Source organism: Puntigrus tetrazona, chromosome 21, assembly GCF_018831695.1.
Source record: "Puntigrus tetrazona isolate hp1 chromosome 21, ASM1883169v1, whole genome shotgun sequence".
NCBI lineage: Eukaryota > Metazoa > Chordata > Actinopteri > Cypriniformes > Cyprinidae > Puntigrus > Puntigrus tetrazona.
In genome coordinates this window covers 6,856,329-6,876,491 of record NC_056719.1, presented here as the reverse complement: position 1 = coordinate 6,876,491, position 20,163 = coordinate 6,856,329, and the positions used below count along the sequence as shown (strand labels likewise).

The 20,163-nt window shown below is 36.3% G+C and overlaps 1 protein-coding gene across 1 annotated transcript in view; it reads left to right on the top strand.

Moving 5' to 3' along the window:
- The first annotated feature begins 233 nt into the window (after positions 1–233).
- LOC122326991 (neural cell adhesion molecule 1-B-like) overlaps positions 234–20,163 on the top strand; it is a 38,283-nt gene continuing 18,353 nt past the window's right edge. The window contains 6 exon segments of the mRNA XM_043222212.1: positions 234–285; positions 3,850–3,975; positions 13,261–13,308; positions 16,337–16,339; positions 19,599–19,679; positions 19,682–19,722. Coding sequence (XP_043078147.1) covers positions 234–285; positions 3,850–3,975; positions 13,261–13,308; positions 16,337–16,339; positions 19,599–19,679; positions 19,682–19,722 — 351 coding nt within the window.

Below are 20,163 nucleotides of genomic sequence, written 5' to 3'. Positions count from 1 at the left end.
TTTATTGTTTCAGTTTGTCTGTTGCCTCACTCACATTTTGCATTGTGCACTGCATGTGTGCAATACGCCGGTTATCTTCCAGTGTGTGCTTATAAGAACGTCTGTGTGTTTCTCTAGATGTGCCTTCGGCCCCTCTATCGAGCGCGTGTGGAGCCGTATTCCAGCACAGCGATGGTGGAGTTTGATGAGCCTGCCTCAGTGGGAGGAGTGCCTATCCTCAAGTACAAGGCTGAATGGAGGATAGCAGGCCAAGACTGACTGACAGAGAGTATGAAGTTGACGATGGTAAGCATCCAATACACATACACACACTGTAATAACATTTATTTAGAAATGGAAGCAATGAAGAGAGAAAAACAAGATAAATGAGGCTTTTGGGAGGCTATAAAAGCTTTTCATCATTTGTGTGAAGGTCAAGCTCTTGTTTTTATAGCATTGTTTTATGCTGAAATGACCACATATTCTCAGATGATTGTATTAGAGCAAGGATTTTAACTGAGTTATATTGTTTTAGTGCAACTGTTTTTAAAAACACTGTCCTAGAGCAGACGTGATGCGGCAAGATTCCAACGACAAGCAATTTCTCTGTCTATGCTGAAAGCAAAAATATAAAACCACAGCCAATCAGAACAGTGTGTGTTTGCACACTTTCTCACACTTTCAACACACTGGTGCGTTGTGTATTCCAGATGGCCTTTTATGGTTTCTCTTGAGGAAATTGTACTCAAGCTTGTTTCCGTCTCGGAGTAAAAATATAAAAAGAAAGTTATAAATAAGAAATAGGCACATTGTGAGATATAAGTCACACTGTGCAATATAAATTTCAATTCCAAGGTATAAAGTCACAATTACTGAGTAATAAAGTCACATTTATGAGATATAAAGTCATATTAATGGATTTAAAGTCACAATTATGAGTAATAAAGTCACATTTATGATATATAGAGTCGCAATTATGAGTAACAAAGTCACATTTATGAGATATAAAGTCATATTATGGTGTATAAAATCATAATTGAGTAACAAAGTTGCGAATGCAAGATATAAAAGTCTAATTTGGTATGTGTTCAAAGTCACACTTATGAGTAACAAAGTTGGAATTGTTAGAAATGAAGTCTATAAATGTACAATTATGAGTAATAAAGTAACATTTGCAACATATAAAGCCATTATGGTATATAAAGTCACATGAGTAACAAAAGTCACAATTGGTACAATAGATATTAAATCACATGATGAGATGTGGTCACAAATGGGTTTTTTGAAGGCCAATGCCAATATCTTGGAAAGCAGGGTGATTTATAGCCAATATTAAGTGTAAATAATATGAAAATGGATTAAAATTCAAATGTACAATATAAACATATAATAAGATCGTAGTATTTTTCAGAACTAAATAAATAAATATTTAATACATATTAATAAAATAATAATTATTAATAATAATAATAATACAATTATATAATTAAAAAGGAAGTACATTCTGTAAACAAAAGGACCCTTAGTATTCTGGGTGGTTTGTGTGATTTGGGAATTTTTTTTAAATAAAGCCAAAGTAACACTCATATTACATACAACACACAGACAGAACTGAATGACGGCAGCGAACAAGAAGAGGGAATGCGAATGTACTCAGTTTCCTTTCTCAGTGCTGTCAAAATAAAAGCCTCAACCACAGGCCAAACAGAAACTTTTATCGCTGATTTTAGAAAATTGTCAAATATAGGTCAATATATCGCAAAACCACTAATTATGAGATATTTTAATTCACAATTATAAGTAACAAAGTCTCAATTTCTAGATATAGTCACATTATGAGATATAAATTTAGTACCAAGTGAACTGGAAGTAATACATTTAGGTGTAAGATACAGGGAACAGTTATTATAAAGCTGCAAATACATTAAATTTGTTATCAAGAAAAAGTCGCAACTGTGAGATATAAAGTTACAAATTAACTTCACTTTCAGGCAAAAATGAAGCTTGCATAGTTTTGTTATTTGATAGCAGATGTTTCCGAAAATGCCACAGTCAGTCTCTCTGCAGTTTGTCCATGTTTGAGGTTTAGCATACACAAGGAGCTGAATTTTAGTGCAGTGAGGTTTCCTGTGTGCGACTGACAGCATGCAGTGTTGCTTGTCACCATTGCAGCTGGTTAGGAGAGAAATTTTGATTAACACGGAAGAGCTTTTATTGCTTGTCACTTTGTTTCTTCTCGCCTAGTTAAGATGCCGTATTACACTTTAAGAAGTAAACAGCAGTGTCTGTGACGCACATAGAGCAACCCCTCCCGTAGTCAATATAACAACTAAACACTTTCCACAGCTGCTAGCCATTTCAAATTGTGGCAAAATAGCCTTCCTGCTGCCATAAAAACTCTTTCATTGGCGATATTGCTTGGCAAGCATGAAATGCGATGCAGAGCTGACCAAAATAGAATGCGCAAATGTAGGAAAGGGACAGGGTTCACTTGAATGCTAAATAAGAGTGCTCCGAGCAGTTGTCACAGCCTGACATGTGCTCTGTTTGTCTGTGGGTACTGTCTGTCTCTCGGGTGGTGGTGGGGGGGGAGATGTCAGTTTGCTCACTGCTGACAGCCTGCTCTCTCTGCCAGACCTCCTTGGGACATGCGTCAGAACAAGCCTCACACACACAAACGCAGCCTTCACGAAGCAGTCTACCAGCCACCTACACACACACACACACACAAACCTCTGCTCAGCCAATGGCTTTTTGATCACTCAACCTTTGTCAGTCTCTAATGCATTAGATTGGCGTGTGATAGTCATGCAACAGACTCAAACAGAAGGTACCAGATTGAACAAGTACAAAAAAATCACGAACAGCACATTTTTGGTCATTTTTTGATGTATAATTGGTGATTGATGTAGGTTGCAACTGATTCTTTTATGCAAATTTGAAAACATTTGAATTTAAATAGTGAAGTTGTTTGATATGATGAAAAACAGAGTTTCATATTTAGAACCTAAATATTGTGATAGACAGCAAACTAATAATGAACTAAAGTGTGTACTACCATATATATTACAATACAATATTACTGTTACTACTGATTGCTTATCAAATAAATGCACCCTTGGTGTTCAACTATTCTATCAAAAACAAAACATCAAACTTTTGAATACTAGCGTAAGCTAATACAAAATAGTTCACATATTAGATAAAGGTGGCCAGTTGTATGGTTTGTTTTTGTTGTGCCAACGAACATTGTTTTAAACAAACCCAAAGTAGGTGTGTCTGGAACAACACAAAGAAATATCAGGGCTCTTGTACAATGAAATTAGATGACAAAACGAATGGTTGTATAATACAAATGCTGCATAGGGACCTTTGGGAAAACTCTGAGTGATGACTTTAATTGGTGGATCGTTTTGGATCAAACTTAAATGTATTTTAGTATAAACATAAAACTCAAAATTCTTTGCAGGGTCTTTTGGGAAACATCTGAGTGATGACTGGGCCCACACAAAATCTGTGCCCATAGTACTACACACAAAAATTCCTGCAGACTCTCTCAGAATTGAAACTCATTACTCATAAAGTTTTACTTTATGCCTTTTTCTCATTATATCTGAATCCATTCTGTACATTTTGGGTTTTTATTAGTACAGGACAGTGTAGAAGTGACAGGAAGGGAAGTGGGAGAGAAAACAAGATTTTTCTAACTCTTTTGAGACAAATTGTTTCAAACAAGCTCATGTGTATATATGCATATCATATCTAACAATTTTTAAAAAGTTTTGAATATGCTTTGTTAAAAGCATAGTTCACATATTTTATCATCTAATTCCTTGATATTTTATTGAGCTTTAATTCTGTCTAAACCAGGTCTCAACTTGATCACCATTGTTGGGCTGAAGCCAGAGACCACGTATGAGGTCAAGATATCAGCCATCAACGGCAAGGGTGAAGGAGAGAGCAGCGCCCCTGAGAGCTTTAAAACCCAACCTGTCCGTAAGTGCCTATCTATTTCTGTCTTCCTCTCTCTTTCAATCCCTCTTCATCATATGACCCTATAGTGCTCTCTTTACCCATCAACCCCCCCTCCTCAGTGCAGCAGCAGACCTCACTACCCACAATGCATCCCTGCCTTGGACCCTGCTGGATCTCACTCTCAGGAGATGCATTGCTTGTCCTCTGCGTGTGCTTCTGTATTTCTATGTGGATGTGTGTGTTCATTTAAGTCTGTGTCCGTGTGTTTAAACAATTTCCTGAAGGACATCGTGTCACTGCAGCCTCTCACCTCAGCAGTGCTTCCCAGTGATGTGACGCCCTCCTGTCCTTACAGCTCTTCTGCCGGTGCCAGCATGTGCCAGGCAACAGCTGTGTCTCGTGTCTACTGAGAGCTTGTGTGCTCTGTTAAGTGTGGTCCGTGTTGATTGGGAACTCTTCTGTAGAGTAGATGATGAAACCCTCTTTAACCTCATATCCACCATCAGAACAGGATTAGACTCTCAGAAATTGTAATATCAATAATAAGATATAATCTTCTTGAAGCTGGAATATTTTGCATAGATACTTTTATGCTTGTACAGCGGTATTATTTGAATATATTTCTAGATGGTATTTCTCATGTTTAACTAGAAATAATTGTAGTGCTTTAGCTCTAATATAGGTGAGCGATTAATGTAAGCCTGTTTCTGCCTTAAAAAAAAAAAAAAAGAATTTCTAAATTTTTGGCATAACTGCCATCTTAAAAAAATAGGCATTTCTTTATAATTGTACATTTATAATATTATAATTATGACTATTTATCATAATTGCAATATTAAATTGCAGCTTTATAGCTCACAGTTTATTTCTGAATATAGTTTTTCATAATTGTAGCATCAAACCTCAATTAAATTGTTTTCGCGTCTTTCATAATTATAACATCAATTTTGGTTTTAAAGTTCACAATTTAGATGCATAACTGTGCCTTTGTATATCACAATACATACTTTTTATTGAATGTTTTAATTGCACTATTATAAACTTTATAACACGAATTATAGCACAGAACTATGACTTAGTTTTCATCTCAATATCACAATTACAAGTTTTTAATAATTAAAATTGTATCCAAGTATATCATAAATATATCATAATTATGACTTTGTATCTCACAGTTAGGACTAATTAGGTTATATATTCAACATATATTCAAAAAACTCTTAATTTGAACTTAATGTGTCACTTTTTATTACTTTAAGCTGATTTCTTGCACTCCGGTGGAAACAGGCTGAAAGTGAAGTGAGGTGAAATTTGAGGTTGGTTCGCAGTATTTGATTGACTCTGTGTTGTGGAGCTCTCCGCATTAATGAAACATCATCCATATTTAGACTTCCCAATGTAGTTTTCAAAATTCCTACAAATCTACTGGTTTAATTACTGCTTGTCACGAAGCCGTTGGCTCAGAATGTTCCACTTAGAAAGCAGATTAGAAAAGTCAGTTTGCAAGAAATGTGGGATGAGCAGAAACACAGTTCTAGTTTGATTATTCAATTTCCTTCTGCACTCGCAGGGATTAAGTGACTAAAGTTTAAATTGCAGAAAAAGTCTTATTCCTTGTCGCTTTATTAATCCAATTTATTGATCCAATTCGGCTGATTCAAAAGCACATTGTAATAACATTACTTAAAAAAAGGAGTCGCACTGCAGTAAGCTTGATTTCCATTTGAATACCGAGAAGCTTTGGGGGAATCTTACAGAATTGAGTAAAATAACACAAAACAAGACTTGTTTATTCTTCCTTTGGATGTACAATAGCTCATGGCAGGAGTGAATTGCTCCATTGATGTAAGTCAGAGACAGGCTGACATGAATTCTTATCTCACTTTTCTTATCATGTTTCATCTTTTGCTTCACCACCCTGTGTTTTCACAGTCCCCACATTCGCATTTCACAACAGCTAGTTAGGTCACCCAGTTTTGCCATTTTGGGACTTAACAAGCCATCTCACAGAGTACATTACGGCCAAATGTGAGTCAGCAAGGTGATTTTCACACCGCTTTATAAGATAAACCCCAAAATGGCAAGTTGGGATTGGCCTCCATTTTATTCATTCATGGTTCTCATCATGTTTTCCATCTTTTATTGTTCCACTGGACATCAGGCTCCCCTTTCAAAAGTAAGTGTTCCATCTCTCTGCTTTCTTTCTTTCGCATTTCTGTTTGTTTTTCCATTTGCTTCCATTTCAGCCGTTGCAACACTCCTGCCAAATCTACTAGTAAGCCTTCAGAGAAGATGGTAAAAGCTTGAATAGAAAGTTAAAGACTCCATGAAATGGGTTATAAAGTGGAGTTTTCTTTCCTCATGTTTGATGGAAGTTGAAAGGACTCATCCTTTTTTGAATAGCCAGTAGGCTATTACTTCACAGTCACAAACAGTGTTTGGACCTTGAGTGAAATGGTATTTATAATTTACTAAGAGGGCACAGTTTTTTAACAAAAGAGCATTTTATTGGACAAAGCAACATGAGGTGTATAGATGTAGACATGGATTCATGGATTTCATTGGGCCTCTAAATAAAAATGTATTGAGAATGAATATTTTTGCTTCAAATGGTCTCTCTGTATCTTGGCGGTAAATTAGGAGGGTTTCACTGAATTTAAACTCTTTGAAATAGCCTGTGCTTTAAAAAGAACTGTAGCGACTCACATTATATCTGTTGTTGTACTTTCCAGATGGATTCCATTCTATTACTCAAGCAGGGATCAAGGTTTTCTATGAGATCGTTTAGACCAGTACATTTTCTCTCCTTCCAGTCCTGGAGGCTCAATTGAGAAAATTGCTTTTATCCAAAACGCATAGTAAATATGCACCTGGTTCAACTTAATTATGCTACATGGAGCAATTAGCACTTGATTAATTGAATCAGGTGTGTTAGGTCATGACTTGAAATGAAAATTTGTCTAGGCTCCTAGGGCCTGTTGATGAAAAGCCACCGTTTAGACATATATGCTTGCATTTCAGTATAAAAGATGGCTGCTGGTGTGTAGATTCCCCTTTAGTTTGCACTTAGCTCTGTATTTTAATTTACAGTACTACACATAAAATCCACAAAAGTCTCAAAACAAGCTATTTATTTCACACTAGTAGAATAGTTGCAACCTCATTGACTAATGTTGGTGTTTAATTCATAGTTTATGTGAGGGTGATTGCTGTGCAAAAAAGCAATTTTAAAACATTCGAACTGTAGAATGACTATTGTTTGTTTATGCAACACAAAGCAAATAACATTGTGATGAAGTTGTTGCTAATTTAATTGACAGTATTTTCTTGTTGTGGCTCTCTATTGTTCTCATTATCCCTGACAGGATCATTTGGCTCTTGGAAGCTTTCTCATGATCATTACACAGCAGAATAAAAAGAGACGATGGGTGAGGCAGAGACCGTATCTCGTAATGGTACTGTGATGTGGTCGTGTTCAGATAAGATTAATGGCATTGTCCGCTCTTTCTCTGGAACTATACCTGCATGAATTTAAAAGGTGATTGGCGGGACAATGATCCAGGCACTTCAAACACTTACTGATCATTTATCAATTTGTACATGACAAAGCGAGACTGCCATGCATCGACATTTGTCAAATTATGGCTTCGCAAATCTGGTGACAGTTTATTTGTTTCCAGCTTCCAAACCAAAGCGAAAATTACTTCTGTTACAATTCTTTAGAAACTTCAGAAGTAATCCTAACAATAGTCGAATGCTTTCTTTTCTCTTTTAATATGAACAGTCATAATCAAGTTGTTTGTTATCTCAAAAACAATGAGTCTTGCTATATCTAGGACAGAAAATGTCTTAAGGCAATAATCACTCAAAAATTACAATTCTGTCTATGCTGTTATTTTCTCAGTATCCCTGCTTAAAAGCTTTACTAGCCTAAACTGGTTTGCAGGTTTTAGGTGGTCCTCTAGTCTTTTTATTGATTTTAGACTGGTTTTTGCACTACAATGGAGGTCCAGTAGACCAGCTTAGACTGGTTTTGGTGTTTGGTATTGATTTAGTGTAACACAAAAAGGAAGGTTTTTTCCATACTTAGAAAAATTACAGTGTCCACTGGTTAAAATAAAGGTTAAAATAAAATATTTTTTGACTGTTTTGTTTTGTAATTTGACTAAATATTGTTAAACCATGCTTGTAGAAATCATATTTAATTTGAGACAAGCTATACAGCTTTGGAGCGACGTGAAGTTCAGTAAATAATGGTCAAATTTTCACTTTTGAGTGAACTATTTCTTTAACAGTTAGGGAAGTATGACAGATTTACTCTATTCATTATAAAGCAACAGCATGTTTGCAGTGAATGGCGTGGTTTGACGTAGATGGAGCTTCAAGTAAGATGTACGGTAGTGCTCTCAGGTGCATGTCAGAGATTTATCACCACAGGCCATCGCAGTCTCAGCCAATAGAGTGCCCAGAGCGCTGGAGAAAGAGGAAGACAATGACACAAAAGACATTGTTGCCAGTAGCGAGACTGAGACTATCTCTCCTCAAGAGCAAGAATCCATGCCTCTGGCCTCCGCAGCCTGTGGAAATTGTAAAAGAGCACTATATAATTCACATTACTGCATGTATGCTGCAGGGACCAGTGATTCAAAGTGTGAGCTCCTCTTCATTTTATGTGCTATGAGCGTGAATGAAGAGGCTGGGATTGTGTATGGAGATGGAGTGATGACAAAGCTATCTAGGCCTGTCACGTGCAGCGATATAGGCAGGAGTGATGGGCACCTCTGGGAGTTTTCTGATGGATAATACCTCCTCTGCAGCTCACTGCAGTAAGGTCATCTCGGGTGACAGCTAAAATATTCACAGCGACAAATAGGGACTCTTTCCATGACTGTGTGCCAGGCTTTCTGATTGCTAGCCTGTACGTGGGTCACTCTGATTCCCAGAGGCACATAGACTCCACTGACAGAGCCTTTCTTTGATATGAATGCGATCACCACGGACCGCAAAGGATCAGAGAGCACCGCGCAGGGACTGTACCAATGGAGACCTGCTGTGGAAATGGCCTCTGATCTGAAAATAGTAGGTTAAATAAAACTAAAAGAGGTCAACTTAGAAGCCAACGTGAAAGTCAAAAGGAGAATTCTGAGATTTTACCTGCTGTGAAAAAAGAATAGGAAATTGTGCCACTGAGATAACTACTTTGATCTTTTTCTCAATATATGTTTTGCTTTTAATTTTTTTTGTTTTGTTTTGTTTTCATTTCTTTTCTTTTGCTTTGTTTTGCTTTTGTGCGACTAAGGATGCTTTCGCACCTTCCTTATTTAGTTTGGTTGAATCACGCTAAAGTTTGATATCCTTCTCAAAAGTGTTCCTTGAAGAGGTGGTCTCGGCGTGCTTTCAGTGTGAACACCCAACGACAAAAAGAACTCCGTATTTTTGGATTAAACCAGTCGCTGTAGCATTATGGGATAAGGAAGTGTTTTTGACAGTTTGCTGTTTAGCATGATAGGTCGTGGACAAACAAGGAGGTGCAGAGCTCTCATATAAATTTGGTCTGATGACCATATCAAGTCGCAACTTTCTAAAACTCACAAGAACTTATCATTGTTTAGCAAACAGCTCAGGGAAGGGTTAACAGATCTGTGGAACAGTGCTGGGTTAAGGCAAAGAAACTTTGGACTTCGACTTGCACGTGCCCTTCTGTCCAATTAAAAGCAGTTTAGGCAATGCATTCAAATACACATCTGGCCAGGTGAATCGGATGTTGTCAGGTGACAACATCCGATTATGTTAGCTGGTCCACATCAGAAAACAGTGTGGTGTGAAAAGAAACCAAAAAGACAGAAAATGTTTTTTGACTTTGATCTGGACCAAATAAACCAAGCTACAGGTGAACAATAGAACAATTGTATAAAATGTTTATTAATTAAATTCATACTAGATGTTTAGTAATAAAAAATAAGATTCATAATTCTGTTGTTTCTGAAAAGTATGCTTATTTATTCAGCTTTCAAATAATGTATAAATCTCAATAAAAAAAAAGACCCTTATGACTAGTTTTGTGGTCCGAGTCACATATAACAATTAAAATAGGTTGTACATATCAGTTTTCACACACTTAAACAATTAGATAATTTGTATTGTATCGATTCAAATAAAACCCAATTTGTACAGCCAAACCTCTTTAATAACACTTTAAAGCAATCATACTGAGGGCAAAGAAAGTAGACTGTAAAACAGTTTGCGTGGCACTTCATTAGATTGTGCTCAGTTATTTAGTACCCTTGAGAGATGGTTTAAACTAGGTCTATTGCCTAGCACATCTGGTGGTTCTTAGTGCTTTCTCTGCTTCAGTGCTGGTGAATACATCTCTCAGAGATAGAGACACAGGCCAGCAACCTACCAGATGGTCTACGTCCTCAGGTAGAGCTGGAGTGCTTTAATTGTGATCACCTCTGCAACGGCATTAACACCCCTTCATTCCCCTTGACATGAAACACTTACGATATGATAATCCTTATTATTCCACAGAGCAATTTTCTTCTCTGTCTGAGATGCTCTGTGTGCTTTGAACCTCAGCCTCTGCTCTGTGATATCTACAAAGCACTACACAATGCAACTGCCCTACAGCATTTCATCCGACCACAGTGGATAATAAAGTTCCATTTTAGCACTTATTTTTTCATCTGCAGAGCAGTAGTCCAAATTGAAGAACGGTGTTTTGTAAGATCAATAAGCCTGCAGTGACTAGTTGTGTGCAAGTTGAAACACTGGAAATCAGAGAGAGAAGAAATATTTGAGCTTGTTAATATTGTCTTGAAGCTAAAATAAATCATCATTTTCATCAATGTGGGTTTAAAGGATAGTTCACAAAAAAAAAAAAAACAGTCTTTTACTCTCCTCATGTCATTCCAAATCTGTATGAGTTCCTTTCTTCTGAATAATTGGAGTAATTCTTGTGTTTTTTTTTTTTAAATTGCAGTGAATGTGCAATGAACTGGGGCTTTTAAAGTCTAAAAAGCTGCAAAAGCATTATAAAAATGGTCTTCTGAAATAGTGTGATTGCCTTGTATGACGAACAGGCCAAAATGTAGGATTTTATTCTCATGAAATATGTTGATTTCCAGCTTAGCTTTCCTTGGATTGTTCATTGCGGAAGTTACTGGTGATTGAAGCCTTTGAATTTTAAGTCAGATATTACTCATCCAGTTCTCACTGAATCATTGCTTCTGTATCGCTGGTTACCAATTCACTTGATTTCCAGTAAATAAATATAATCAAAAAGTGCTTTAACAATTTCAAAGCTCCAGTTCCCATCTGAAAAGCGCAACCTGTACATTATTCAGATTTCATTTTATGTTCCACGGAAGAAAGAACGGGTTCATATGGGTTTGAATCAACACATGGGTGAGTTTATGATGACAGCATTTTCATATTTGAGTGAACTGTTCTTTAATCCTCCAAGGACTATCCGACTTGCTGTTAGCACTTGAGGCTCCTTTGTCACCAAGTATCTAGAAGTTCCTTGAAATAAATTCACAACCGCTGCAGAAATAAAGAGATTAAAGACAGAAGCTTGGTACTCTTTAGTCAAACAGTCTTTGAAACTCTAACATAGTCTGTCATCTGTCAGACACTCGGCCTCACAAACAGACTGTGCTTCTGTCTAATTGCGTTGCTTAAAAGAGGAAACAGGGGATATTTCACTTTATCATCATATCATTACCTTCCACTCAAAGTACTTATCGCTTAACTCTAAGGCTCTGAGGTTCAGCTCTCTGAAAGCCAGCATTCTCTCAGATTAGATAGATGAGGGTATATTGAAGGTGATGATGTCTGAGTCACTAGCACTAATGCACTTTCAGGAAAATACCGCACTTTGAATCGAGTGTTGTCCTTGTGGCTTGAGACATCTGTGCTGTCACACTCACGTTGGTCAGCAATGACATTTAAATACAGGTTATTATGTGCATCTCGAGACCGGTATAGTCGCTCATAAGCATTAAATTGTTTGTGCATGACCCAGAAGAGGCTGTCTTTTAAATTTTGCCGTTTTTCTTGAATGTTGGAGTTATTTATATGTTCTTTGTACTTTGTACTCAAGAAATATAAAATGCAGTGAAGTTCAAGTTTAATATAGATCTCTGCTTGGTTCAGTTGCTCAGACTCAAGCAGTTTAACTGTTAATCCAATACACTGAGTGCGTGTGGGGTATATATATATATATATATATATATATATATATATATATATATATATATATATATATATATATATATATATATATATATATATATATATATATATATATATATATATATATCCTTCCTCTGCTTTGCTTTTTATTATTTATTTATTTTGTATGTTAAAAATAGCATTCCGAAATTTGCAACTGTAAAATAAAATTTTAAAAGATGTTTTTAGTGCTCACCAAGGCTGCATTTATTTGGTTAAAGTGCTGTAAAAGTGATATTGTTAAATATTATTGTAATTTAAAATAACTGTTTTAAATCTGATTTATTGTAAATATTTTAAAATGTGATTTATTAATGTGATGGCAAAGTTGACTTTTCAGCAGCTATTACTACTATTTAGTGTCAACTAATCTTTCAGCTTAATTTGCTCAGTAAGAATTTTTTTATTGTTGTGTTGCTTAATGATTTATTGAATTTCAATATTTTTTCATGACAGTTTAAAATAACAGCATTTATATAGTTTTAGCTTAGTATAGTTTAAATAAATAATAAAGAAATATGATTTTTTAAAAATATTATTAACTTATGAAGAGTAGAGTTTATTACATGGGATTTACTGAAAAATAAACCCAATTTGTTTATTTTATTGTTAATTCAATTATTTATTTTATATTTATATTTTAAGTATTTTATTATCTAACACCTTTTCAAGCTAAACATGTACTCGGTTAACTTTAAAAATATAATTTTTATTAAATTCTTCTCTTGAAGTCTAATAAGATTCAATGGTTTATTAAATAAATAATAAATTAATTAAATAAATATATTTTGCCATGCAAATAAATTTTGTCATTGAAAGGGCATCTCAGTAATGCCCTTCGTATTCACTCATCATTGGCCATATAGTATATGCCTGTGTCTGTGTATTGGCTATATAGTACATGTCTACACCAAGGTACTTTTGGGCTGCATGCACTTCTGCCTGGACTGGTTGAATATTGCTGAGGTGTGATGTACACTAGTTAGTTGCTATGAAACTGTTGCAGCAGTGGCTCTACAATCAGTCCAACACAACGGAAGCACATCTCACCATGTTCTCACCATCTTCCAGTGTCTTCAGAGACTCCAACTTCCATTGCTCCAACCACTGCCGACCTTAGTGAGTATGCCGAATGTGTGCAGTGTCGCTTTGCCACTCGCTTGTTCGCCTCACCTAGACCATTGTTCTGAAATCAACACGTTCGCACTAGACCGACAACACTCGTCTGTGATAGAGAAGAGAGTCTGTGTTAGTGAGAAACTGGCATCAAGCCTCCATAGAGAACCATCACTAACATCCGCTTGTAGACCAGCTCACCTGTCTAACATGTCACTGCATGGTAGACACACTGAATATGACATGCTTCTTTGTGCTAATGGTTTATGAACTCATGATGTGTGCTGAGTTTTTATGCCAGTGGATGCGCAGAAAGTTGTATAAGCAGCATGACACTTGCAGTTCTCTCATTGTGCGCTCTGAGATATTAATGAGACATGTTGCGTACTGTCACGAATGTGGAAACTAATGGAGCTGTCTTCACAACATTAAGCAAAATTGTCAACATTAGCATTCTTAGGAGTGCGTGACATCCCTTGGAGATGCAAGCACAGATGCTTTTATCCAAAGAGAATTGCAGTACAGGAACCATCATCACAGAACAACCTGTGTTTAAGTGCACAAGGGTTCAAGTCTACAAACTTGTACAATCACCAAATTAACATGAGACGTCTTGTAACGTGTGTGTTTCAAGGTCTGCTAATTTTGAGCCTAAACACTAAAACATGCTCTCTCGCTTCCCTCTGTGCTGCGAGAGACGCCACCAAGCGTTAGTCTGAAAATAGAGTTACCATGACAGCACGGATTACACCTGATCTCTCGACAAACAGACTGCAAATTGGGAGGGTCTGAAAAGGTTTTCCGCTGAAAGATAGTTCCTTTCGGGAGACAGCTATTCTGTCTCATTCAGTCAGAGAAATGACAGGGTCTTTATCTAAGAAGTAGGCAGTTGTTTGACTATTGTCTGCTTAGTTGACATTGACTGGCAGGTTTAAGATTGCGTGCAAACTAAAACTTCCTCAGATGTCAAAGAAATTTAAATATAATAGTGTTTTTAAAGCTTAGGTTTTCAGGGTTGTATGAGTAGATAAGCAAACAAAAGATCTGTTCTTTTGTATGATAATGAGTCATAATCAGCATGAAGATTTTAGACTTTCTAAATTGCTTGATAGCTAGTTTATAAGGAACCCTGGTGGTTTACAGAAACTCATTTCAAATGGCTTCAAAGGCGAATGCGAATGTCAGTGCATACTTGTATGTGAAATGTTCCTATTTATTCTTTATAATTAGTACAGTTATATGTCTTTGATTGCAAAATCATTTAGCCAGGCGATCTTTGAAAAGCTAGGAATTCTTTCAAAGCTATACTATATATATAGAACTATTCTTGAAAGCAAGTATATTGCAAGGAAAATTAACATTAAGATTTTATTTTGACTTCATTTTTATTTTTGACTTTATATTTGTTAAAGTAAATATTATGTAAATATGTTTTTTTCCTCACAGTATGGAAACCTGTTTTAGCTTTGATACAGTGTGGCTTCCATGAGGCTTCAATTTATGAATTGTTTTCCATATTTATTTTATTTTTACAATAGGACAGATCAGAACTGGAAGGAAACCATGTATAAAAGAGATAGGGGAGCAGGATCAGGAAAATCCCTCAAGTTGGGATTCTAACTCAGGAAACGCGTAGCTAACGTCGCTGTAACAAGGCTATAGGCTCCAACCAATCTATGCATTTTTATATGTAACTTAAGTGTCTGAAGGTATACATTTGACATAATATCTAGGGCCAGATTTACTAACAGCCTGCGCCAAACGCAAAATGGTCTTTTGCCATTAAAATAGTACAATCAGGATTAACTAAAAAGACGTGGACAGTTATTTTTGCACCAGACATTACTGAATATGCATTTGTAGGATCAGAGTGATAAAATGAATCACGCAGTACAATTTACTAACATTTGTGCTCGTCAGATTACTAGTATTTGTACTATCCTTTTACGCCCAAAAAAGCAGTCCTTAAAGCAGGCGGTAAATTGCTCTGCTCTTGATAGATTGCTCTGTCGTTTTCGGAAATGATAAAGGTGCGTCTATGTACTTTTATATTCACATTGTTAGTAAATCACCTGCAGAATTTTCCATCTACGCTTTTTATGAAATCGCTCTACCGCTTATTTGCCCTGTTTAGTAAATCTGGCACTTAGTATTTAACTTGTAGACTGCAGACCTTTAGTTGTGATGGAAAACACTGCTCCTCGTCTTTATCCTCCTCCACCCTTCTCAGCTACAGTCCTGAGCTCATGTATGTAAACATATCAGGCTGAAAGTGCTGATCTAGAATCAGTTTTTGTTTTCCATCCTGATGAATAATCCTAGATCAACATTTCAAAGTATTGTCTTGGGACTTTGTACACGTGGGCAGTGTCTGCCTTCTCATTTGCCCATTCTGTAGTGTCCAGCTTCATGTCTAGTAGATGAGGCAGGTTTCTATCTGTACGGTCAACATCACTGAGTTTCCTCTGCCTTTGGATGGCCTGCTGTGTTTCAGTTGGTTTTACAGCCCTATTGATGCCGTCCAATCTGCACAAGCATTTATAATTCAATGTACAGTGCAAGAGAGCTGTATTTGAATCCTCTTATCGAAAGTACCACTCGCAGTCAGAGGAAATACTGCTGGTGAAGTGGATTCATAAAGCAATTTGGACCCGATTCTTAACTTGCATAGTTTAAATGGGCTTCATGAGAGCTGATATAGGGCAGATTTTTTCGCAAGTGCTTTGATTTGTATTTGTGTAAAAAAAAACTGTCCAGGAATTGCTTTATGGATCTATGCACACTGTATCTAATGTTACAGAGAAGTATTTATGTTTATAATTTGTTTTCTTTTTGTCGTTTGTGTTTCTGTTTGTACTTTTTGGTCTTAACACGTTCCATGTTTGTATAATTTTTTTCAATGTTTTGTATTTTCCATGTGACCCCTCCCCCCTTCCACTTTCCTTTCAACCAATCATGTGCGTATGTATCATGTGACTTTGTCATATGACTCTTGCATGGTGCTGACGATGTCGTCTTCGCTGGTGAACAGAAGGTAATTTTTGTTGTTTTTATTTATTTATTTTCTTTTTCTTTTTTTTTCTTTTCTTTTTTTTTCTTTTGGTCCAATTCCCATTAACAGTGAGAACAGACAAGTTAATGAGGGGAAGATAGAGGAAACACCCACCTGGTACCATCGGGATTTATGAGCCATTTCATTTTTGAGTCATTCATCCTTTAGAAATCTCACACCACCTACTTTATTTGGCTTTTTGAAAACCATCAGCCACTCTGCCTAGACAGTAATCCCAAAGCTTTGTCTCCTACACATGCTGCTAGGTGCTCTGCATGTTGAACTTCTTATTGATTTTCAATATATATTTTACTCTACTGACAGAAATCTTTTCTTCCCTCCCTCTCCAACTCTACTTTTAATAAATGATGCAACTTTTGAGACAACGTCCAATATCTAAAAGGAATAGTTTGTCCTAAAATAAAACTGTATTTATTCATCAGAGCTTCACTTGCTCACTAATGAATCCACTGCAGTAAATGGGTGCCATCAAAGAAAGCAATATTACTGGAGTTGTGTGGATTACTTGTGGACCTTTATTTTTATGTTTTAATAAACTTTAATTCGGATGGCAGCCATTTGCTGCAGAGGACCCATTGGGGGAGCTCCAAATCTTTTCAGAGAAAAAACTCATCTTTAGCTTGAGCGAGCACTTTTTCAACAAATGTGAATTATTGGGTAAACTATGGCTTTAGGAGAGTTACTTAAAGACTAATGAGATGTTTATGATATCTCACAAACTCATTTATTAAAAAAGATGCATCTTTCACTTGTTTATGTACAAATCAGCATAAAGAACATCAATCATCATGCCCTCATTCATTTGCAGATCATAATAATGTGCTTTACAAGATAAATTAACTTATAGTCGCAGTATGTGCCAAATATGTTCGTATCACAAAGACTAACAGCAATACTGACGTTATGTTATTGCACGAACACATTCACACATCCTTCTGTTCTCTTTCTGTCACAGTCTGCATACTCAAAGCCTCTCATGCATGTCCTAATTGTTCGTCTTTGTCTCACAAATGTACCTGCTCACTGTCCCTGTCTGCTGCTCCTATGTGGAAATGCAAAAGAGGAAGCGCTTCACTTCCTCATATTTCAAGAAAACGCTTCTACTCTCTCTTTTCCTACCCAAACATTTTTAACGACACACTTGGTTTGAGATGAGATTACGGTCTCTGTCAATTTTTCATCTCTCAGCCGCTATTCCTGAAATATGTCAAGTTAGGATAGCGGTTATTATTAGTCATGATCGAGTGCAACAATAATCCGTGACCCTTGAATCTAATCCTCCTTCTGCATGGTAGCGCATGTTTGCCCTCTTTCTCTCTGTAACCCTAATCTGTCCTTCTTTGTCTTCTTAGCATCTGGAAATCCTTCAGCTAACTGGAATTGATGACTGGATATCAGAAAACCTGTTTAACCGCCATCACTCCTGCACTGCTTGTCTTAAATTAACTTGTCTTCATTTAAATTGCAGCATCCGATTACAAACTTTAATCAAGCTTCAATTCATCATGAAGGAATCACCTTAGGCCTCTATTTTCATGCATGCTTAAACTAACTGCCTGATGGTCTGAAATGTTCAAAATATGCCTCTAACTTAAATTAAGGTTAATTACAGAAGACTACAAAGAGATTTAATGGGATATGAGACCATAGCAAACGTATACATATACAGGGCTACTGTTTCAGGTGTACATACTTTGCATACCCTTTGCAGACTCTCAGAAATCTTCCCAGTCATCTTAAAAGCTTACAAGAAGTCGTTGTTTATATTAATACTGATTATATTATATTATGTTATGTTATTTTTTATTATTGTTCAAATGTTTGAAGTTTGTAAGACTTTTGAAATATTTAACTTAGGTTCACCAAGGCTATATTCAGTTGATCAAGAATATAGTAAAATATAGGAAAAATCTTTTGGTTTTTTGAAATATTTTTAGAAAGCCATTAACCCATAATTTAGTTAAATGATCTTGTATGGAAAAAGAAAGAGCAATGTTACTCTTTTGAAAAAGTATGAATTTCTTTTTGGAAAAATCTATAAATAAATACTAAATAAATATATAAATCTTACATACCCCAAAGCTTTGATCTGTATACTTAATTATTATATTATATTATATTATATTATTATATTATTATTATATTATATTATATTATATTATATCCATTTTACTTTGCTAAATAAAATTAATCTTGCAGATTCTGCTTGGAGAATGTAAGCTTATAAGCAAAACTGAATCCCAGACATCTAATCTAACTTGTTTATTCTATTTCTTAGGTCAAACATTCAGATATCCTATTGTCTTGACCTGAAATTCATCTCATTTGTCATGTTTGGTATATTTGGTGTGTATATACCAGTATCACATCAGTCCCTAATAGGGGCGCTTGTCTAGCAGCTATTTATGATGATTAATGTGAGCAGAGTGCTGTGGCCTCCTCCCAGTCTCCTCTAGTGACACAGGTAGACAGCTAACATCCCAAACAAGCGCCCACACATGCATATCACAACCCCTTCGCCCGCTGATATTATTAAATGTAATGGCTGAGAATCTCCAATCAAAGCATGGAGGATAATTAAGGGAGTTCTGTCATTAAGTAGTGGGCAAGTCGAGATAACGAGCTCCCCCAGAGACTGCATTACAGCGCCGTTCTCTTCCTCCATCACTGCCACCAACACAGGTCCAGCTCTCATTACAGCCCTCCACATGCCCAAGCGACTCAGCTCCACTTTTACAAGAGCCAAGCGCTGTCATTAATGTTCCACATTTGGAAGGATGGGAGGCAGAAGTCATCATTATGCTGCCAGAAAGCCTCTGCTATGAGACGTCTCGACAGTTTAGCCAAAAACGAGAACAGAGGAATTTAGACTTTGCTAAGTGACTCAACTAGAAAGTGTTACATCTCATCCTTTGATCGTTAATTTTACCATTTTCTGTGCGTAGTTTAGAGACTATGCACTGCAGTATAACTTCCTTTTAAATTCTCCCAGCTGGTCAACACTGTAAATTAATTATAAGCTAAAATTAGGCAGGAGTTTAATTAGCTAACCTATTTCCGCAGTTCATATTCAGAGATAAAAAATACCTTGTGGATTACAAATCAGCTGTGAAAGGATGAGGGGACGTTCACCTGTGGAAATGTGCCTGTGTTAGGGCACATTTTGAATCTGTGCTGGGGTCTTCTAACATCGTTTTTTTTCTGGCCGTTTTCTCCTCAGGGGAACCTAATCCTCCTAAACTGGAGGCTAAGCCACTGTCCACAGGCAACGAGATGAAGGTCCACTGGATCAAGCAGGATGATGGGGCTCTCCCATCAAACACTATCTAGTGCGCTACCGAGCTGTGAGTATGATTGGACATGAGGTAACATACTTAACTCATCCAGTCGTCTGAATTATTTATACCGAATTAAATGCCTTTGGAGAGGTAGTGAAGTTCACGGGTCATTGCATATTTTACGAATTGGCTAATTTGTACGACCTCACTTCTATGATTTTGTACGATTTGTATAAATCCCACTGATGGGTAGGTTTAAGTGCGAGGTTAGGTGTAGGTCATTTATACAAATTCATATGAATTGGCAACTTGTAAAATACATACGATTTAGCAAAAACTTAAAATGTGTATGAATTAAAAATAAAAAGTAACATCTCATTTACATATTACAAAAATAACTGTCTATGTCTTTTCAACGCTAATTCTTCTCTGTGCGTCTTGAGTATATCTTGACAGTACCATTATACTATAACGCCCAAAAACAGGTGCAAATAATTTTTATATATT